Raw genomic sequence first — 23,838 nt, 5'->3', positions numbered from 1 at the left:
TTGCATTATAAGAAAAAACAGCAACATTGCTCATTATTATTAAATTTCATAGTCATAGTTTCAATCAATAAGATAAGATTCCCAAGAATAGGCTTACTTGAAATTGTGTATATAGATATATTTAATACAATATATAAATGGCTACCTCAAAAGACCGTAAAATGTTACTTTGGGTAATAAAATGCAAAGATTAAGCATATAACTTATGTATTCATTTTTAAAAATATATCTACAAGTATTCTTAGATTATTCAATAAATAGATTATTAACATGAGTGGTGGAACTGCAAACAAGTTTAAATAAAATATAAATAAAAGAAAAAAACATCAAACGAATAGGCGTACATTATTTAAATGTCCAATATATAGGTACCAATATTAAAAATCAGAAAGCTCATGTTCTTTATAAAATTTTACATCTCAGGAATCTAATAGTTGATCACAATTTAATTTACATTCTCTATAACTTAACCTAATATCTAGAATAATTATTTACCAAACCTTTGATCACATTTATTATATTTATAAAGAGCACCTAAATAACAGTTAATATTAATATTATGATGCACGTCCACCTGAATAAATTCAGTAAGTCTAATTTGCCAAGGTAAAAGACCAAAAGTACAACACAATGGTCCTGTAAATATGACCAAATCTGGATCTGGGATAGCTGGATTTAATTTCATAAAAGCTTCACCAAACTCTTGGGCAGTAAACTCTTTCGACATTCTATCACATTGTAGGTCCCCTTTGGCTATAAGTTTAATACACTGTGCTATTCTAGGTTTGCCATCACTGTATGAAAATATATTTACGAAAACTGTATTTGCCTGTATACCATTGGTATAACCATTTAAATCTGGTTTATTAGACCATTTGATACAGCCTGGAATGCCTTTCTTGTTTCTCTCGATTTCATAAAATAACTCTCCTTCCAGTTTCTTCAAGGAACCTGTTTGAATAAAATTAATATTACAATAGAAATTTCAATCATAGGGTTTTAATTATTAATTAAAAACAAATTGTAAATAAATATATGCAACAATATTCACCATAGTTGCATCATACGTAACTATAATAAGAGACCGGGAATTAAAATAATTTTATTGTAAATTAATATTTACCTGTTACATCATAGAAGCTTACATAGGGTACTCCAACAACTAGGTTCCAAATGACTAGCTGAGCTAACTCACTGATGGTATGAACATTGGTATCTGCCAACACTACTAAATGTTTTAATTTGTTTTTCATTTTTGGCACATTTTCCAATAACATCAGAACGTCCCTTTTTGTCACCTGTTCCTTGGATAAATTGCAATTTTTACTAGATAATCGGCGAGATACATTCTGAACAGCAACAAGTATCTTCACTACCAAATGTACGAGAATGTACAATAATTGTCGGAGTAGCTTCGACAACATGATCGATGATTTGTAATATTACAACTACTTTCGTATTTTAACATATTATTTTACTAGTAAGTATACGTATCATTTTTTGACAGATTTCAATTTTCATTCACAAAACGTGATCCCGATCATTTCTGATTTCATCGGCCCGCAACTATCAACCGCTTTTATTTAGAACCAATCACGAGCTTATATGTGTAAAGACAGTGATACCAACATTCCTATAAAAAACGTTCGAGAAAATAACAAAAAAGATTTTAAATATAAAATTGAATAAGATACTTTCTAATATCAGTGACAAACACTGAACGGTGCTTCTGAAACGGTATAAGTATTTACTCAATTACAGAATACAGGTTTAATTAAAAAAAGATTTTTGTTAGTTAATTTTTCTATGACAATAACAAAAATTAGTATAAATAAAGTATCAAAAAGGAGGGCTTCTATAAATAGGCCTCGACAAGAATTAATACTATGTAATGGAAAACCAACAAATAGTTATTCTGATTTTTAGAAAACAAAGAAATTTGAATACAATATTACTACTAACTCTCATACTTTATTCCACTGTTATATTGTTTTAATGACACAGAAAAAGGATTTGGAGATCAATATCATTTAATTAAAGAAAAAGGTGTGAAATATATAATCTCTCACCAAGGAACATAAATGTATGTGGTGAAAGAAGATTTAACAATTTAATTTAACACGTCATGCTTACAGGGATATAGCCTTTTTTGAGATAAAAAATATATGTATTCATATTTTTTTTTGTTTTCCAAGATCAACCATACTTATTGACACAGCTATTATGTCGTTGTTACGAAAACAATATTATTTTATTTAGTAAAAATAATTTTGACATGAATAGAAATTATAATAATTTGGAATTATATCTAAAATGAATGATAGATATTAGTAAACTTTATCATTAAGATAGGAATAAAAATAAAAATAAATTTTACAATAAAATACTTTTAGTATCGGTTTCTCTAATTATTCATGAAAATTGAATTTTTAAAATGCGATATCTTTCATGCGACACTTGATTTTTATGTATTTTTCGGCATTTGATGCAGTTTTTATAATTGAAATCATCTACGACGAAAAATCAATCAGACTGACAATTTAATAATCTTTAAAAAATTAAAGAAAAGCCAATATCCACCGAAGGGATTAGGCCTTCGTTTATATCTTTTAAGAATTTCAATAACGAAATTTAACGAAAAATCGCACTAATTATTACTATGTTAGATAAAAGCAAAAAAATTGGCAATTATTTGAACAATGATTGTTTGACTATTTCATTAATAAATGTTGATTATTATAGCAAGGCGTAATTAATAATGTAATAAATAAAGGATGTACACAAACAAAGTCTTTATTAAATGTAATATATAAAATAATCATTTCATACATATAAAATATTTTTAAGAAAAATAAAACCGTGTTATTAACATAAATAGCTACTAGTTATTGGTCGGTCTCAATAGTATAGAGTAATAATGAATGAACCAAAATAAGCCAAATGAAATTTACATCAACAAATCCCATAATAATAAATAAATAAATAAATAAATAATTTACAATCCTCTCACTGTCATTTTTTAACTTTTGTTAGTACAACTATTCGCACTACGATGATATCCGTTTCCTATCGGCCATGATTGTTTCTTTCAATTGTCAGACTTAGCTGATAGGTTAGTACATTTGTGTTTTTTTATAAAATAATCGGTAAAATGTGCTATTTTGTCATTTAAATACTTATTTGATTAAACATTAATGTATGTTACATCACATTTGTTAATGTAAATCTTGTTAATAATATTAAATTATATCCCTTTTGTAATATAAGTGTGGCCACGCCGTTACAAGATGTTCATGGTGTGTTTTCAGAGACCTCAAAATGCAATTGCACATCAGAGGACAGTCTACGCACATTCTCGATGTCAATGGAGAAGAATCCATTGGCCAGATTAAGGTAAATTTAAGGTTGTTCTATGTTGAAAGCTCACGAATTTTTTTTGTTGCCTTAATATAACCTCTACGATATAAAGAACATGATAGCAGTACAATGTTTAATTGGAATAAATGTTAAATATTTCTCTTTTTAATAGTGCTTCATAATTATTCTGCATTAATCAATTTTTTTATATGTTAATCATTTACTGTAGTTTTGAAATCAACATTAGAAATTTCATTGCTTCCAAATAATCAATTTTTTCCAAATATTTCTCATTCTGTTTAATATGTACCTGTATTATAATAGTACGTAATGAATATTAGCTCTCCTATGATTCAGTATTACTTTACAAGTGTAGTTATTTTGTAGTTACATAGAGCTGTTACATAGGAAATTTTACATATATGATATGAGTAATGTAATAAATTAATGATAATGGATATGCCAATATATATAGAACTATATAATATTATATACTATACTGTGATAGATCATAGTTTCAAGTAGTTATTATAATGAGTGGAGATAACTATGAGGGTATGATTGTTTAGATTATTCTACTGTATTTTATTTTTATTTACCACGTAATTTTTTTTTTTCAGGAGCGCATTCGTGCCCTTTCTGACATTGGCAATGATGAATTAACACTGTCAGTATGTGGAGCACCTCTTGAAGATGGACTCCTTGTATCTGAGCTAACTTCAACAGAATTGGACCTTACTGTACCATTACTTGGTGGTAAAGTGCACGGTTCTCTTGCTCGTGCTGGTAAGTTTGATATCTCATTATTTGAAATTCTAATTCATGTTATAAAACAACTAAATTAAGCTTCATATATATTTTTTCCTAATGTTCCGCATATGAGATTGAGCATAGCTCTTGTGGTGGTGCTCTTTGATGTTGCCTAATTATTATATATAACATTTTAGTAAAGAAAACTGCCAATAAAAATATAATACATAATCTTTGTTTGTAGGTAAGGTAAAGGGACAAACACCAAAAGTTGAAAAACAGCAAAAGAAGAAGAAGAAGACTGGCCGTGCCAAACGTAGGATCCAGTACAACAGAAGGTTAGTTTCGTAATATAAAACAAGAAAAGTTATTAATGTTTTTTTTAAATATTCAAAAAAACTATCTGTTTTGTAAATAATTTCTTGCATAATAAGCTAAGTAGTTAATTAATGGTTTAATTTTAATTATTTATAACTATTGAATTTTTATTTCTAGATTCGTCAATGTTGTCCAGACCTTCGGCCGTCGCCGTGGACCCAACTCCAACTCTTAGATATATGTCTTGTAAATAACATGCTGCAAATATAACATCTGGTTTGCCCAAAACATGCTCTTTTATTATTAGACCTAAAAATTCTTGCAAGACAAAGTCAAAAATATATCACTACATTAAATTAATTAAAAGTAAGGAAATTAATAATTAGTAATAATCAATATAGTAGAATTATTTAACTAATGTTTTATAAACACAATGTTATTTAAATTTATCAGGTAACTTGCATTTGTTTATCTATTCTTAGTATAAATTGGTTCTAGGAGATCATGTATGTATGACTTTAGCATGAAGTTAAAATTTCTTATTAATTGTGAGGGAGACAATCTTTTCACTTGACTGTTTTGTCAACCCAAAAATAAGGTAGCTTATTAATTTTTATTTTTATAGGTTGTATCAGTATCAGAAAGTAGTTCAAACATTAATTGTAAAATATGTTCATTTAAAAGTTTTAAGTATTTTAACTTTTATGGTGAAGATTTATTATAATTGATAATCCTCAAAATGATATTCTTAATAATTAAAATCTACTTAATATAAATTACTGTTTAACATAATTTTCAAGTCAGCACTGCGCAAGTCTTCCCTATCTGATCATTATGTAATCAAACGGTACAGTACAAAGCAAGACTGAACCCACAGAACGGCTTTATTATACAACCTTTATAATGACCGGTATTATTGCTTCCTATTTTACCCCTCAAGGTGTAAAATCTATTGATACATAAAATTAAATTGGAGCGTTAATATTAAAATAATCGCTTTTTATTAAATATGTATCAGCATATGTTTGCATAAAATACCAAAATACATTTTTTTAAATTTATGTTTGTCTGTTTCTGTTTCGGCTAATCTCTGGAACGGCTGAACCGATTTTGACGGGTCTTTCACATGACAGATAGTTTATGTAATAAAGATTAAGTTAGGATATACAAGTAACTTTTGTGAAATTCACGCGATTCAACGCGCTCCAAGTTATGGGTTGTTTATTTTTAAAGTTATTATATTAGTAGATGTATTTTTTTTTACGACCACGGGATCACACTTGCTCGTGCCTTTTTTACATTTTACTTTAATAAATGCCTTAAAAGCGAAATATTCTTCACCAAAACAGAAAACACCATGGGCAAATTGAAATTTTTACAATAATAACGAAATGGTTTGTAATTGTACCGTACGAGACTAATTGAACCTGCTCGCAAAACATAACTTTAAGTACCACAAACAATCATTTATCATAAGCAATTAATTCTAACTTATTTAGAAATAAAGAAAACTAGACAAGTTTGATAATTAACGTGATTTAATTGGTTGAAATCTTAAATTTTCTATGATATTGAAAATCAAAACGGCATTTTTTCGTAAATCCATAGTGATTATCATAGATGAATCAACTCAACGAATTAAATTACGTCAATTTGCTTTCACTGTCACGTGTTGTTTATTTGGCCTTTGGAAATGCATCAGAATAGATGTTTTCGAAGTTTGTAACCAAGTTTCAAAACTTTTGTGATTATTCCTAGAGCACCTTACTCGACAAAATGACCACAAATCTATATCTATATATATATATATATATATATATATAAAAATGAATTGCTGTTCGTTAGTCTCGCTAAAACTCGAGAACGGCTGTACCGATTTGGCTAATTTTGGTCTTGAATTATTTGTGGAAGTCCAGGGAAGGTTTAGAAGGTGAGTAAGTATGATAAAAATGCTAGGAATATATTAAAAACAACAACTTGGTTTTCCTTAGAAATAGATTTATTAGTGAATTGTCATTGATTTTCTATGATTATCGATGTTAGACAATAAAACATTGATGATTTAAAATTTATTTTGCATTATTTAAATCATCGTTACATTTATTTTTTGAATTTATATATAAAAAAATAAGTGGCATTTTCGATGGCACTTTATAACTCAAGAACGGGCTTACCTATCCAAACCAAATTTTCAGGGTTTGTTCGGACTATTTATTAGATGGTTTATGTGAAGTTTGCACAAAATCGGTTTAGTGGTTCTTCATTTATCACATTTTTTGTAACAAATGAATTCAATAAATGGTGGGTCATTTTGCTAATGGAGACTTTTTAGACGGGGAATTGTGCGGTCAAATTATAAGTAAGTATTAATTAAAAATGAGTACAATCATCGCCCAGTTTCAACAGGTTATTCCAAAAAAAAAAACAAAACATTTAAAAGTACAGCGTTTGCATTTATTTTCATATCTAAATACACAGAAAAAAGTAAGTGCCATGAATTTTTATTCGTATCGATTGATGGTTCGTCCACTAACACAAAATTATATCTCGAGATGTGGTAAACTATATCATCAGTACATCGTTGATATGTATGCCAAAATAGAAACTGACCGTCTTAATTTTAATCGCTAACCAAGCAAAATTAAGATCCGAAGAATATATTCATTTGCAAGATGCGAAAGCGAATGATGCTAATGTAAATGACATCGGGCGATTGACTATATTGCCATCTTCGTTTCTTGGTTGCCCTCGGCATATGAACGAATATGCACAAGACGCAATTTCTTATGTACGAAAAATGATCGACCGCGTCTGTTCATTACGTTTACATGTAATCCGCAGTGGGATGATATTAAAAACAATTTCTTTGAAGAACAGTCGACAACTGATCGTCATGCAATAGCAGGACGTGTTTTTAGGCATAAATTGAAAGCACTTATGGATTGAATTGTAAAATTATGTATATTTGGAGAGGTGCCATATGTACTCCACTGAATAGCAAAAGAGGGGATTGTCTAATGCACATGTATTAATTTGCCAGTTCCTTAAAATAACTCCGGATCAAATTGATAACGTTATATCAGCTGAAACTCCAGATGAAACTCTTGATCCAGAGTTATTTCACGTTGTCGTAAAAAATATGATACATGGTCCATGCGGTGAGCTACATATGAGTTCGTTACATCTATTTTTCGAATTTATTTATTTCTTCCAGTCGCAAAAAAACGCAGATGTTAAATTTATTATTTGATGATGTTACCATTACATGCAGTGAAACTGTAGTCCCGTGTGGTCTCATTTTAATTTTATCCAATTCTGATGATGGTATCCATATGAAGACCACATAAGTATTAAATTTGTATTATGCATGTGCGCGATAAACCAATTTTGATGATTCTTTTTTATTAGAAAGGATATACTTCAAGGGTACTGTTATCTGTAAAGGGGTGAAAGTTTGGTTAGATTCTGAGCATGAGATCCAAAGTAACGAAACTCTTCAATTCTGAGGAACACTTTAGCGATACTCGACGGAATCTTATATGGGTTATTTGGACATTTGAGTTACCTTTCGTAACGTGTTCAAGTAATACAAGTCAACAACAACAAGTCATAGTCGAATATGATAATCAATGCAACTCCCTAAACAGCTTCAGGGTGCGATAGGTGGGTTATTGTCCTTAGTAAATTTTTAATGTGCTTACGTTCGTTGCTGTATTTCAACGTGATGTGTGACCTTATGATGTACGACATACATTAGCTCTTTTGCAAAGTTTTTTACTAAGGTCAATTAAATAAATAAATATGAGACAACATCACATGCATTACTCTGATCCCAATGTAAGTAGCGAAAGCACTGTGTTATGGAAAGTCAAGAGTAAATACGGTACCACAAACACCCAGATCCAAGACAACGTAGAAAACGAATGATAATCTACATCGACTCGGCCGGGAATCGAACCCGGGACCGCGGAGTGGCGTACCCATGAAAACCGGTATACACACCACTCGACCACGGAGGTCGTCATATTTGGACTCGGTATCAGCTCTTGGCTGGCTTGGTTTTATACGATAATATACTGACTCGATAACAACAACAACAATAACAATTGTAACTACGTTAATATAATCGTAAATCGACCTTTGAGTACTCTAATGCTGTTTATTTTATTTTACTTAGGAGGACTCTGATAAATATTTTGCATACGCAATTATTTTTATTGCTTTTTAGTGCATATTAGTTTGTTTTAAAATATTGTTTTGTTTGAAGTCGGTTTTTCTTTTTATTAAAATTTTAATTTGTGTAAGTATCTAATTGTGGTAACGTGACTATTTATGAGCAATATAAATCAGACAATATTTTCAAAATATTATAGGCAACATCACCATAATAAAACTTGACCACCTATATTATTTATCTGTGTTGTATTTAGTGAAATTATATTGATTTGAATTGCAAATGAGTTTCAAATTAAAACTTATGGTATAGCCAGTTTACAATAAATGGTTTTGCAAACTTTATGTTGTAAGGACTTAATTATAGCGACATGGGAATTTATTACACAACCTCATGATTCCTGTGTCATTGAAAATATAGAAAAAAATACTGATAGTGTCGTTTTTAATATTAGTATCAGTTATTTATTGTTACTGTTAGATCACCAGTGTCGCTGCGTGCAATAGTTTCTATGCTCATCACATTTGGACAATTTTTTTTTTTTTTTTGATATGGCATAGGTGGCAAACGAGCAGGAGGCTCACCTGATGAAAAGTGACTACCACCGCCCATGGACATCTGCAACACCAGGGGGGCTTGCAGGTGCGTTGCCGGCCTTTCAAAAAGGAGTACGCTCTTTTCTTGAAGGTTCCCATGTCGTATCGGTTCGGAAAAACCACCGGCGAAAGCTGGTTCCACAAAGTGGTTGTGCGAGGCAGAAAATGTCTGAGAAATCGCGCTGTTGTGGATTTTCGGACATCAAGGTGGTGCGGGTGAAACTTAGAATTTTGGCGAGATGTCCGAAAGTGAAATTCAGCAGCCGGGATTAATCCGAACAATTCCTCGGAACATTCCCCGTGAAAAATTCGGTAGAAGATGCAGAGTGATCCGACATCTCTACGCAAAGCCAAAGGATCAAGGAGATCGGAAAGGGCTTGATCGTCGATAACTCGAGCCGCTCTACGTTGGATGCGGTCAAATGGAAGGAGCTGGTACTGGGGAGCACCCGCCCAGAGGTGAGAGCAGTACTCCATGTGAGGCCGAATTTGCGCCTTGTAAAGTTTTAGGCGATGGGCCGACGTGAAATACTGTCTCTCTCTGTCTGTCTACTATTTAAGTATTTCGATTTTGGCAGTACGAAGTTTGCCGGGTCGGCTAGTTAAAAATAATTATAAATAAACATGTTCCGGTCAACGTAAAAGGGTGCAAATTCATACAAACGTTCGGTATATTTTCCGATACATCTGTCAACTTTTCGTTACAAGTAAAAAGGATAGCTTGATAAAAACAATAAATAAAAGGGATAACTAGATGTTTTAATTACGCAAAACGTATTACTACGTAATTATGATGTATTACTACGTAAAATAGTTAAGGCAAACGTCCCAATTAGGACGTTTTCTAGTCTTCACTTTTTGCGCGTTAATGACATATCTGTTTACTAGAACATCATTGATGTTACGGTTCACAATCCCGCGAGATAGATAACCTAACGGTATTTACAAATTGATGGTAACTTATACATTCAGCCGTGTAGGATTACCACTGTAAATTTAATGCTTAAAGTTTTTTTTTTATCTATACCCCAATTCGTTTTATTTTTGAGAAAAAGGAATGATGCTATAAGCTTCATATTATCTGTACAATAATATATCGTTAACTAAATAAATACTTATGCAATTATTAAGTTTAAGTCTTTATTAATCTTTGTCAATATAATTATTTGTTTACTTTTTAAAAAAATACCTGTCAACATTGAAAGCCGTATCGCTCGTCGTCGTGTGCTTTTATATTCACTCAGCGTATTTTTCTATGTGCCTTTCGGTACTACGTAAGACGTTTTGATCGAAAGATTATTTTTTTTGTATTTATTGTAAGGCATATTCACTTTTTATTTATAAAAAAAATGTTATTAAAAAGGAGAGTCTCAATTCAATTACATTTTGTATTATTATCTGTTCAGAACCAGGTACAGTACGACACAACTTAGATGTACCAGCGCCAAAATTCGTGAAACCGATCACAACCGAATTAAGTACGCTATTAATATTTATTTCTTATATGAATATGATCTTTACACAAACGTAATAATTTGTAATATTATATGATATTCGCAAATTTAGACGAATAGCGTCGAATGGCGTGATAGAGAGCTATTTTTATTGGTTGTATACCTAAATCGACAGCAATCGGTTTTAATAAATTTGCCGATGCTACATCTAAGTTTTGTCGTATACCACGTATGTATTAGGTACATATGATTACATTATGATTACTTCCATCCATCTATCCATCCATCCATCAGCCCATTTTCGTCCACTGCTGGACATCGGCCTCTCCAATTGCACGCCACTGAGATCGTTCTTGGGCTACTCGCATCCAGCTCCTGCCAGCCGTCTTGCGTAAGTCGTCACTCCACCGTGCCCGAGGACGTCCAACACTACGTTTGCCGAGACGCGGTCTCCACTCTAGAACACGATTCCCCCAACGGTTATCGGTTCTGCGGCAAATATGGCCAGCCCACTGCCACTTCAGCTTACTAATCCGGTGGGCTATGTCGATGACTTTGGTTCTCTGGCGGATCGCCTCATTTCTGATGCGATCCCGCAGAGAAACGCCGAGCATAGCACTTTCCATAGCACGCTGAGCGACTTTAAACTGGTGGACCAGCCTTGCCGTGAGTGTCCACGTTTCGGCTCCGTATGTCATGACGGGTAGGACGCACTGGTTGAAGACTTTCGTCTTAAGGCACTGTGGGATCGACGATGTAAAGATTCGACGTAATTTTCCAAATGCTGCCCAACCTAGCTGAATTCTTCTATTCACCTCGTCCTCAAGGTTATTTCTACCAAAACGCAAAGTCTACCCAAGGTAGACATATTTTTGAACAACTTCGAGGACGGTACCGTGTATCGCAATCGGTTCCGGTAGAACATGTTCATTGAACATGACCTTAGTTTTATCCAAGTTCATCCGTAGGCCGATACGCATAGAAGAATCAGCCAGATCGTTCAGCATTTGTTGTAGGTCCTGCAGCGTTTCTGCCACGATGACGATGTCGTCTGCGAATCTCAAGTCAGAGATGTATTCGCCATTGATGTTGATGCCACGTCCTTTCCAGTTCAGCGTCTTGAACATATCCTCCATTGCATTAGTGAACTATTTGGGGGAAATAACGTCCCCTTGTCTCACTCCTCGATGCAATGGTATGGGATTTGTTTGCTGATTCTGTACTCGGACGGACATGGTGGCGGCTTCGTAGAGACAGCTCATCACTTGGTTATATCGCATCATCCCAGATTTCAACCGAGTCAAAGGCCTTCTTATAGTCCACGAATGCAAGACACAGGGGCCGATTATACTCTTGGGACTTCTGTATAATCTGCCGCACTGTGTGGATGTGGTCTTTGGTTGCGTATCCGATCCGAAACCCGGCCTGTTCTGAATGTTGGGATTCGTCGAATCTTCGCGCAAGACGGTTCGTGATCACTCTTGAAAACAGCTTATAGACGTGACTCAGTAGGGATATGGGACGATAGTTCTTCAGCAGGGTTTTGTCTCCCTTTTTGAAGAACAGGACGACCACACTCCTACTCCACGCCTCCGGAGTTCTCCCTTCGAAGAGGACAGAGTTAAAAAGATTTTGGAGTTCCTTGAGTACCGGATTACCTCCTGCTTTTAATAACTCTATAGTAATACCGTCCTCTCCAGGGGCTTTTCCATTTTTAAGCTGTTTAAGAGCAATCTCGATTTCGCCAACACTGACTTCAGGCAGGTCTTCTGAGAAATGGCTTGTTAATGTAGCTCTTAGCTCTAGAATCCTCATTTTCGGGATCAGGTCGAGGTGCATGCGATGCGTATAATTGGCCGTGGAAGTCCTCTACTTCCGAAAGAACTGCCGGCTTGGAAGAAACGACTTCGGTTTAGTTGCCGCTTCTCTGACGAAGTGACAGGTGGGTTTTCACGTCGTTTCCTCATTAGCCCTAAGGTCTCTTCTGAAAGTTTGGACTTCCTGCCCTTACGCTGCATGCCACAAAATCTTGTACCTTCTTCCCTGAGAATTCGAACTACATTTTCTAGGGTCTGGTTTACGTCTGTTGTGGTTTTCACGGCAGCGAATCGGTTCTCCAGGTTCGACTGGAACGTTTCAGATCCCGCAATGGGTTGGAGCAGCTTTGGTCGGAGCGTGGACTTCATCAGACGGATGCGCTCGGCCCTAAAATCTATATTCAGAGAGCCTCGGACAAGTCGGTGATCACTACCGGTATTAAACCTGTTGATCACAGAGAGGTCTCTGAATATGTGCCTCTTGTCTGTCATGATGTAGTCGATCTCATTTTTGGTCATAGTGTCGGGGCTTTGCCACGTCCACTTCTTTTGGGGCTGTTTCTTGAGGAAGGAGTTCATCAAGAAGAGCCCCTCCCGTTCGAGAAAGTTGATAAGCATTTGCCCCCTATGATTCCTACTTCCAATCCATGGGGTCCTACTACCGATTCGCTGCAATTCTGTACTCCCACTTTAGCGTTAAAGTCCCCTATGACAACGTAGTAGTGGGTTTTCGTGGTGAAGTGGAGGGCCCTTGATATATCATCGAACAATTCATCTACTTCATCGTCCGAGTGTGTCGAGGTCGGTGCGTACGCTTGCACTACCTTGAGGCTGTACCTCTCGGTGAGCTTTATTATGAGGTACGCAACCCTGTTCGACACGCTGGAGATTTCCACAACGTTGACAGCTAAGGACTTATTTACCAGAAACCCAACGCCACCTTGGGATTGTTGGTCTCCCTCTCGGAAGTACATTAGGTGGCCCGAATCTTACATTAATTTAAAAAAATGGCCTTAGTGTCTTTAATATAATTAGACTAGCAGTGTGACCAGGCTTTTGACGGCAAAATGTGATAGTAAAATTACTCAAGAAATCGGAAGCACTGTAAAATTAACGTTTACCTTAACTTTATATGCAGTTACACGCACACATGCTTAAAAAATCACAGATTGAAATGAGAAGCGGAAATTTGAATGAGCGTTCTTAAAGTACTTAAATATAAATATTTCGAAAAGTATGACATTTACTTACAGGGGTCAGGCCGCAGGTCGTTATTTAGCATACTTTGGATAATGAAGATACTATTTTGACCGTTTGTTTTAATGTCATTACATATGACTACAGTTTTCTGTGTAGTAGTGTCCTTTATTTCTCTAATAATGTAATTATTATTACGTTATTAACAATACCTACATTTCTTTAATAATGTCATTATTATTACATTATTAGAAAAATGTATTGATATTTTCTTTACTCTATTCAAGTAAAATGATTAAGAGTAAAATATTATCAACCGACTTCCAAAAGGAGGAGGTTATCAATTCGTCTGTATTTTTTTTTTTTTCTTTTTTTTTTATGTTTGTTACCTCATAACTTTTCACTGGGTGGACCGATTTTGATAATTTTTTTTTGTTTGAAAGGTAGTGCTTCCCGTGGGGTCCCATTTTTTTTATTTTTTTTTTCCGATGATGGTATCCATGTGAAAACGACATAAGTCTTAAATTTGCATTATGTATATGCGCGACAAATAGGTGAATAACTGAAAATCACGTTAACCAATTTTGATAATTCTTTTTTTATTATAAAATATATACTTCAAGGGTAATTTGGTGAAAGTTTGGTAAGGTTCTGAGCACAGGATCCATGACAAAGTAACGGAACGGAAGGGAACGAAACAATTCTGAGGAGCACGTTAGCGATACTCGGTCGAATCTTTTATTTATAGGTTATTTGGATATTTGAGTCACCTTCCGTAATGTGGTTATGTTTATGTAATTATCATAGTCGAATATTATAATCAACTAGCTACCCACCCCGGCTTCGCACGGGTGCAATACTGATACTAAATATACTACAGAATTTGTTTATATACGACATCACATCGCAAACTTCTAAAATTATCAGTGTTTCTTTACTATATTGTTCATGTTTTATATACACAAACCTTCCCCTTGAATCACACTATCTTTTAAAAAAAACCGCATCAAAATCCGTTGCGTAGATTTAAAGATATAGGGACAGAGAAAGCGACTTTGTTTTATACTATGTAGTGATGGAACTCCTATACGGCTCGCAGTTAGGGTGCGATATGGGGCAGAATTTCTTACTATCTTTAATCAAATTTTGTGTATGTGATGTGATGTCATATGATGTACGAAATATAGTTGGTCTTTTTCAAAGTTTTTTTTCTGAGTTCGATTACAGCTCTTTCGAGGGATCCTTGTAGTTTACGCCGCGTGACGTATTAAATCCGCATTTTCGAAAGTCTATTTTTGCTTTATTCGCAAGTTTCCTTTGAAATTGTCCTCGAAGTAGTTTCTGACTTATATAAACGGAACGTTTAATCTATCCATATTAAAAAAAATTAGTTAGTCAACATCAGCTTCACTTAAAATCAAAAAATAAATAAAATTTTAACAAAAAGAAAAACCGACTTCAAACAAAACACTATTTTAAAACAAATGAATATGCACGAAAAAGTAATAAAAATAATTGCGTATTCAACATATTTTTTAGAGTCTTCCTAAGTTAAATGAAATGAAAAATATTAGGCTACTTAAAAGTCGATTAACGATTATATCATGTAGTTATAATTATTGTTATATTTGGAGTCGGTGTCAGCCAATAAAACCCTACAGTATATCTATCAAAAAACAATACGAGAATACTTTGACAAATATGTTTTTTACAAATTACCTTTTACACAATAATATACTGGATCAATCAAGGAGCTCGTATCGCTTCTTTCTTTTGATTGTTGGGGCAAGGGCACCGTGGCTGACACCGGCTCCAAATATACCAATAACTATAACTACATGATATAATCGTTAATCGACTTTTAAGTAGTCTAATATTTTTCATTCATTTAACTTAGGAAGACTCTAAAAAATATGTTGAATACGCAATTATTTTTATTACTTTTTCGTGCATATTCATTTGTTTTAAAATAGTGTTTTGTTTGAAGTCGGTTTTTCTTTTTGTTAAAATTTTATTTATTTATTGCATAAAAAATGTGTCATAAAGAATTATAAGGTTTTTTTGTAAACAGGATAAAATAAAAAGCAGATTAACAACAAAAGTATCATATTTAATACGAATTTGCTGCGGACGTTATTATTACTCTCGAATGATTAAGACAAAGCCTGCTTGCATTATATTTTATAAATAATTCGGAAAATAAAGCAAGCATGTTTAAATCTTAAATTATTGGCTTTGTGGCATACAATTGTTAACAGAATATTTTCGTCAGTCGTAAATCATAGTCATTAATTCAAAATGCAAATAATATTTTTAATCTATAAACTACATCAACAGATTCACCATAATGACTCCCATATATACAAATTACCATCAAATAACAAACAAAAACGACCAGGTATGACCAGAACTGTAATAACTTCTAGACAAAAATAATCTTGTTTACACGTCAACAAATTTATATATTTTCAACTATATAGGCAAAGGTTGACATAGAAATAGTTTAGTATGTCAAAGTAAACATTTATGACTATGATTTTCAATCTGCTATCCATATAGACCACAGCCAATGTCGTATAATATATAACTTATTATTTAAGTTAGGATTACATAGAAAAGGAAACTAACTTAAAAATAGTTTATAATGGGTTTTTGGAACTTCATCGGCTTACATCAAGTCTATTTTCTTGATAAAAGTAAAACTTAAATGACGATATCTAAAATACGGTAAGTATCACTTCATACAATAAGGCACAAACATTGATAACAATCAAATTATCTAACCTATGAATAATATTATAAAATCACTCATTTTGCACACACATGCAAGACCTATAGTATTAACAAGTCTTATAATATGATGTACCGCTTACGCAGATAATAGGGTACACATTTATTGGAGTAAGTATAGTAAAGCTAATGCTACGACCACACCTGAGTCTATTATTCCGAAACTTATAATGTACTTAATATTTAGTTATAGCCTATTCCAATCAAAGATATATATTAAAGACAGTCTATTTACGTATTGCGTGCAAATAATTCAGTCGTATTTTACACAACTAACTGTTCTTCATGACATATATTTTTATAATATAACAATATTCCACATAACTACTTTGACTACCGAAGCTCTGAGCACAGTCGCGTCCAAATAAAAAACGCAATCTTTCTGCAAACACATATAGATTTTATTCAAACACTCAACCAAGACATCGCGTCTATTCGATATCAAATGTTGTTTTTTTGGCTATAATCGTATCTTAGTTGGAATAGGCTATTGATGTAAAATGTTATTTTATTCTTATCATTTTATTGTTATGAAATTTCATCACGATCAACGCGGATGTGGCCGTGGTATAATGTGTCATTACACAATGAAGTTAACGACGTTACAATTGAGTTGTATTGTACTTTAATATGAAAATTGTATGCGTATCAAATAAGTGTAAGTTTACACTTTATAAACATATTGAAAAACCATAGAGTTTTGTAATAAATACAAAATATTTTCGTATTACATTTTAAAATAAATCGTTGAATTGAGACTAGCTACTTATATTTTTATATCTTCAAAATAAACTGAAATGATAGACGTGTGACCAAGGTTTGAATTGCTCTTTATAAAGTTTAAGTTCCCTGTATCCTCAGCTACCACATAAGCATTAATTGACCGATTCACAAGTTTCAATCCAAATTGAACATTTTCATGTAATGTATAATCAGTAGGCACTAAGTACGTGTATTTTGGCGTCAAATCTACCCAATATCAAGGAAAACGAATAAAAATGCACTATATAATAATATATCGAGCTTTGTACTTTAATAAGTTACTACTAAACTATTATTTTAAATGCATTTATTTGACTCGATCGAGTCTTTGCAAAATAATTCCTTTTCAGTCTGGCCAATATTACTGAAAGTAATGTTTCTAAGTAATAATGATACGTATTTTTTTAATAAATATTCATTACCTGTTACGTCAATTTAATAGATAATATTTACATTAACTACACATATCTAGGCACTTATCAATTTACATCTTAATAAAATATGCAAATTGTTTATGGCAAGTATGTGATGTTTGTAAGTACAAAGGATATGTATTCAATTATTGTATGCCTATTTTTTAATATAATCAGAGAGCTCATTCATTAGGCAATACGATATTTTTCTGTAACAAATATACAGAAATAAGTACGGATTTATTATACAATATACAATTTTCTCAAAATTATACCTCTAAATTAAATATTTTGAAATTGTTTATAGGGTGTAAACGTCCCATAAAAATTTGAAAATACTTTAAACCCCATTCCTAGTTGTCTAAATCTCATTTAAAATATTAACCGTTAATAGGAAGTCTAAAAGTGTGGAAAGTACAAGGCAGTGTTAAGAGTCACTATAATGTAAATATAATTAAATAAACACTGATTTTTAATCGTCCTAAAACGGACCATAGACTATAAAAAGTTAAAAACATATGTCAGATTCTTTCATAGTTTTCTATAGTAATATTCACTTAGTTCATAGAAGCCAGGAGCAAAAATGATGTTTTTCACACTTTTGGTGTAGAAGCGAGTTTGTTTCTTGATTTCTCCCATCTACTGATATAGTCCACGGGATAACACATCACGGCAGAGAGGAGGAGAAAACCGCCAGAAACATAGAAAGATATCTCGTAACTCTTTGTCATATCCATTAGGGCGCCTGTAAAAAGAAGATTTTTTTTTTATAAATGTCAACCTCAGACCAAAGAGAAAGAGAAGTTTCAAATCAAAAGTTGTGTATATAAATATGTATGATAAATATCATCTACTTGTTATTACAGTCATTTAACATTATTATAAAAGTGTTAAAATTATCTATGTTCTGAACGCCTCAACTATACCAAAAAACATGGAACGGTACGAAGCGACTGGTATTATCGAATCGATTTACATAGGTTTTTGCGATTATTTACGCATTTTAAATTGGAATGGTTAATAAACATAAAAAATATATACGTATTGGGGCTATCAACCTTCCTGGTGATTTCGGCTAAAAAATAAATATAATCCTTTCTATCCCTTCTTCGAGCGGATGTTCATTTGACTCGTTCTAGTATATTTAGGTTGTGAAGATAAGCTTTACAAACAGTCAGCACATTCCAGAGAGTCAATGATTTTAATACATGTATAAAATTAGTAAAGATAATAAATATAATACATATTATTTTAGAAATAGTATTTCAATATAATGTAACTGTTATAACTGGTTTTATTGTAATGTTAAATGATAAAAAGTATGTATGAGAACTAACCAGCGATTGGTGCACCCAAAAGCGCACCGAAACCCTGGAACAGCAGGAACAGCCCGAAGCAATTTGTCAGCTGCTCTAGTCCGATGTACTCCACGACGAGAATCGAACGAAGTGATGCGAAGCACGCTAAATAATAATATTTAAATCAATAAAAATATTTAGAAATTTAAGTTATAAAGATTATAATTCCAGACTTCAGTGGAGTCCCCATTTGTCGTCCCTAACAGGGAGACTCAGCTCCGCAGTATACGCAGTTAGAAAAGTTAGACAACTAACTGATATTGATACCGCTCGTTTAGTTTATTTTGGTTATTTTCACAGTATTATGTCATATGGCATATTACTTTGGGGTAACGCTGCAGACATTGAATCTGTCTTTATTTTACAAAAGAGAGCAATTCGGTTTATTTATAATCTTGGAGCTAGAGACTCTCTTCGGGATGTTTTTAACAGAGTAGGAATACTCACTGTTGCGTCGCAATATATTTACAACAATATCATGTATATTCACAGTAACATTGATCACTTTGATAAAATCAGTGATAATCATTGTATATGCACTAGAAGTAAGGATAAGCTTATAACTCCAAGTTTCCGACTCCGCAAAGTCAATAAATCTTTCTTGGGGCAAGGTATCCATTTCTATACTAAAATTCCACAGACATTTTTAACTTTGCCGTCTCGTAAATTCAAATCGTTTATAAAAAATACATTGGTGAAAAAGGCGTATTATTCGATACAAGATTTTGTAGATGATAATAAAGCGTGGAATTAATACCTGTTGACTTCCAGGCAGGATATATTAATTTAATAATTGTACTAAGTAACATGACTGTATTTTTTTAAATGTTGAAAAAGAGTAACTACTGAATTTCTTGCCGGTTCTTCTCGGTAGAATCTACTTTCCGAACCGGTGGTAGCTTCACTTAATTGTTAAACGACGATTCGAAAGTGCTTGTAAAAGCCCACTTGAATAAAGTATACTTTGATTTTGATTTTTTGACTAAATATATAATTTGTTCGACTTTAATATTACTTTATAATAATATTTACATGTTTCTTTTTTTATACAGGGTATGTAACATTTATTAAAGCTTATGTAACGCTGAAACTACGGTATGAATTATACTGTATATTTTAAAATAAATGATTCAATCATTGCTTACCTATTGAAAGTCCAAAGATAGCACAATATCCGAACTGATAGAAATCGTCATAGCATAGTCCACTGATCATGGTCGCGATTCCGCCAGCAGAAAGGGCTATATTGTTTAACCACAAAGGAGATACTTTTGGTGTCGAAGAGACGAGCCCGCATGCGATACGACCAATGATATTAGCAACGCCAATGGTAGATACAAGCATTAGACTACTCGCTTTTCCAACTCCGTTAAGTTCCGCTCTTTGTTTCACGTACATGTAAGGCACGAAGAATCCCAGCATTGTAAAGAATCCACTTACAGCGAGAATCAAAAACGTCGGTGATCGAAATAGACTGACATCTAATAATGTAGCTAAAGCACGTCTCACAGCTTCGGGACATAGTCGGCATTTGCCAGAATGTTCTTCTTGAGCGTCTTCTTGTGTGGGAACATGTGTAACGTGTAGATGATAACCCAGAGAGGTTCGAGAAGTGTATTGCGGGACTCTTGCCAGACTGCCGCCGAAGAAGATGTCATCACGGTAAAAAGGTCTCGCAACCAAATCAATATGCGAACGACGAGATCTTGCATCCCTAGTTACTACTTTAACTGATTCAGATATCAGAGGTTCAGCATTGTCGATATTGCTGTTAGAGTCTTCTTGTTCATCCTTTTCTGCGACTGGAACGGCAATAAAATGGAATGGCTTATTGCCATGATTCTTCAGTGTACTTGCTGTTGCCGATGACCGTCTGCTGAGATGGGAGTTACTTCCTCTAAATATTTCTTCAGCGGTCGGGTAACGTGTATTGTTAGCGACGCCCATCCAAGTATGCGGACTTACTTTGTTCGTAAATCTCATCTCTGATGGCATCGATATACCAGAATCGAGTTTGTTGTGAAGTTTTAACATCGAATTCAGCTTTTCGACGGCTTCCTCATGACGACGCGAAGTATCTTCTTCTTGTTGATCGGCTAATGTCACTCGTACTGGATTGATCGGTCTGAACAGGGCCCCGCATACGAGACATATCAGAACAAAACCTGGAATTTATAATTATGATCAATTTTAAGAAAATATGTTGATACATAATACAAGTAACTATAACTTATATTTCTACTTTCTTAACATAACAAAAGGAACATTGGCTAAAATATACAAAATAATTTTGGCTTAATCTCTTTTTCTTTCAAACTATAGTCAATGAACAAAAATGAGAAAGTTCGTTCACCTGCGTGTATAACAATAGTCATCCTCCAGCCCAGGCCGTGGATGAGCGTCTCGGTCAGTGGTGCGAAGACAAAGGTGCCGACGCCGGAGCCGCACAGAGCGAGTCCTGTGGCCAGAGCGCGCCATCTCTCGAAGTAGAATCCGACGGTCAACACCGCGGGCATGTATATCATGCAGAAACCGAGTCCTTAGATTAAATAATATTATATTAATTGCTATGAAAAAGTATCATATGCGATTACGCCTCAATAAATAATATGTTGTATTTAAAAAAAAATTGTCTTTATAAATAGATATCAGGTCGAGTCGAGATGGCCCAGTGGTAAGAACGCGTGCATCTTAATCGATGATTGCGGGTTCAAACCCAGGCAAGCACCGCTGATTCATGTGCTTAATTTGTCTTTATAATTCATCTCGTGCTCAGCGATGAAGGAAAACATCGTGAGGAAACCTGCATGTGACAAATTACATAGAAATTCTGCCACATGTGTATTCCACCAACCCGCATTGGAACAGCGTGGTGGAATATTTTCCAAACCTTCTCCTCAAAGGGAGAGGAGGCCTTTAGCCCAGCAGTGGGAATTTACAGGCTGTTGTTGTTGTTGTTGTTGTTGTTGAAATAGATATCTAAAGTTTATTTAATAATATCAAATAAACCTTGATTACGTAACAGCAATTTTGAAGGTGGATTTAAATTACTTATTTATATAACCGTAAGGATAATATAAACGAATACTATACAACTCTAGATTTTATAGCATAGGGTTTATATTTAATTAAGGCGATTAACTAACCTCCCACGATGCCATAAACGAGATAGAGATACTCAACGCTGGTGGCGAAATAGGAGAGGGCGAAGGCGGCACTCGATATCACACTTCCGATTATCGTCACTACCCGGAAACCGTATCTGTAAGGTAATTATGTTTATTTTAGGTGTTTCTTTGTAGTTACTCTATTGAACATTAATATCTGTTTATGGATAATTATACAAAATATGCGGTAACGATTAAGGGTCACTATTTCTTAAGTTTTAAATGTGAAGCATTCATATTCATTCACTTGGACTTTGAACTTGAGGGATTTAGTTTTTATTTCCATATAATAAACTTTTTAAATATGATATCCTTGGTGATGTAGCACAATTTCTGTATTGAAATCCATTCAATGGGTTTTCCGCGATAAGATATTTCTTTTATTTGTATTTCCTTAATAGTCTCTAGTGATACAATATAAACGATAAAAAAATGTGACTTACTTGTTAGCTAATGCTGAAACAAAGGGACCAGCTAACAGATAAAATCCAGCGAGTAAAGAATTAACTGGTGCCACTTGTCCACCGCTAGCCTGGGGAAGATAAAATTATAGAAGATAATATAATAAAAATAGAAAATTTAGACAAGATAAAAGAGAAGTTCATGTACAGTCGGTATAAGAAAAGGTTCGTCATCTTAAGGTCTATTTTCGTGTGCTCAGTATAAGCGATAATCTGCTTAACCGGGAATGAATTGCGTCACAATGATTTGATTTTTAGATTCAAATGGTACTAAGAGCTTAAGACTTGGTAAAGAAATTAATTTGAAAACTGACGAAGGTTTTCTTACTCTGATTGTACTTAAAACGAGTATGTAAACATTCTTCGCGTGGCGTCCCTTAAAAAAAGTTACATGTTGTAATCCGCCTTAAACATTTAATTCTCATAAAGCTTTTTTTTTAAATTAAATTAATATCTTCAATTAATAATATAAAAAATTGGAAGCGAATACGCAAGAACCAAAACTCCTTATTATTTTGAAGGTCATTAGAGATATAAATCTTATAATTCAACTAACTTCCGTTTACTCATTGTCAATACGATAATCTAAAACTTGATTTGAATAAGTAAATAAATTATAAAATTTTCTTATTATACATAATCCATCAAGTAAATAACAATTAAAGGTCATATAGTTGATTTAAAATATTTTAATCAAGAAATTTCAGCTTAAACTATTATTTTCCTTAAACCTTTATGATGTTATATCGTATTTATATTTAACTGACAACTTTGTGTAATGTTTATTACACATACTTTAACAAAAAACAAAGATATTAACAATCTTTGTATGACAATGTTCTTAATATCAGGAAGTAATAAAGATTACATTATGATAATTATCTTTTGGATCTAAAAAACTAGATCGTGCAACGTGGAAGTAGCAACTTCCAAGTACAAATATTCGTATTTCCGTTTTCGATGCTCTCTCACTGACCCAGTGGCCTTGTTAGTTACAGTGACAACTGACAAGTTCGTTTACACATGTTGCATTTAATTATTGTGATAGGAATTAAACTCAATGTCCGGCAGACGAATGCGTCGCCGTTTAGAAACGAGAACGCTTAATCGATCGATATTTACTCGACCCGAATAAAACCATTTCCATATGAAACTTAAGCTCTAAAATCGATAAAATCCTTTTTCAAATACAGATACTTATCAAATTGTATTAAGTTAAATAAA

General features: G+C 33.3%; 3 protein-coding genes across 3 annotated transcripts in view; 1 reads left to right on the top strand and 2 right to left on the bottom strand.

Moving 5' to 3' along the window:
• Positions 1–190: 190 nt before the first annotated feature.
• Positions 191–1,593, bottom strand: LOC124543959 (dehydrodolichyl diphosphate synthase complex subunit Nus1). The gene is made up of 2 exons (XM_047122299.1): positions 1,124–1,593; positions 191–951 (listed from the first exon to the last, which is right to left on the bottom strand). Exons 1-2 carry the CDS (start codon positions 1,422–1,424, stop codon positions 488–490), a joined length of 765 nt encoding a protein of 254 aa, XP_046978255.1. The 5' UTR covers positions 1,425–1,593; the 3' UTR covers positions 191–487.
• A 1,564-nt stretch (positions 1,594–3,157) lies between these two features.
• On the top strand, positions 3,158–4,713 carry LOC124543817 (FAU ubiquitin-like and ribosomal protein S30). Its single transcript, XM_047122127.1, has 5 exons — positions 3,158–3,220; positions 3,309–3,393; positions 3,978–4,143; positions 4,352–4,445; positions 4,603–4,713. Exons 1-5 carry the CDS (start codon positions 3,195–3,197, stop codon positions 4,658–4,660), a joined length of 429 nt encoding a protein of 142 aa, XP_046978083.1. The 5' UTR covers positions 3,158–3,194; the 3' UTR covers positions 4,661–4,713.
• An 11,039-nt stretch (positions 4,714–15,752) lies between these two features.
• The window catches only part of LOC124543486 (monocarboxylate transporter 9), a 32,037-nt gene continuing 23,951 nt past the window's right edge, over positions 15,753–23,838 (bottom strand). Inside the window, exons 4-9 of the mRNA XM_047121700.1 lie at positions 22,597–22,685; positions 22,133–22,248; positions 21,340–21,525; positions 20,132–21,151; positions 18,966–19,091; positions 15,753–18,373 (exon numbers count right to left, since the gene is read on the bottom strand). Of these exons, the coding sequence (XP_046977656.1) occupies positions 18,222–18,373; positions 18,966–19,091; positions 20,132–21,151; positions 21,340–21,525; positions 22,133–22,248; positions 22,597–22,685 (1,689 nt within the window). The 3' untranslated portion in view covers positions 15,753–18,221. The remainder of the gene's footprint in view (positions 18,374–18,965; positions 19,092–20,131; positions 21,152–21,339; positions 21,526–22,132; positions 22,249–22,596; positions 22,686–23,838) is intronic.

The sequence above is a fragment of the Vanessa cardui genome, chromosome 3, assembly GCF_905220365.1.
Source record: "Vanessa cardui chromosome 3, ilVanCard2.1, whole genome shotgun sequence".
NCBI lineage: Eukaryota > Metazoa > Arthropoda > Insecta > Lepidoptera > Nymphalidae > Vanessa > Vanessa cardui.
The sequence above is the reverse complement of the archived record's forward strand: the minus strand, read 5'-3'. Positions and strand labels throughout refer to the sequence as shown.

Coding starts and splice junctions, on each gene's coding strand:
- LOC124543959 (XM_047122299.1), bottom strand. CDS start 1,424: ATGTTGTCGAAGCTACTCCGACAATTATTGTACATTCTCGTACATTTG. Junction 952..1,123: donor AAGCTTCTATGATGTAACAG/GTAAATATTAAT, acceptor TTATTCAAACAG/GTTCCTTGAAGAAACTGGAA.
- LOC124543817 (XM_047122127.1), top strand. CDS start 3,195: ATGTATGTTACATCACATTTGTTAAT. Junction 3,394..3,977: donor AATCCATTGGCCAGATTAAG/GTAAATTTAAGG, acceptor TTTTTTTTTCAG/GAGCGCATTCGTGCCCTTTC. Junction 4,144..4,351: donor CGGTTCTCTTGCTCGTGCTG/GTAAGTTTGATA, acceptor CTTTGTTTGTAG/GTAAGGTAAAGGGACAAACA.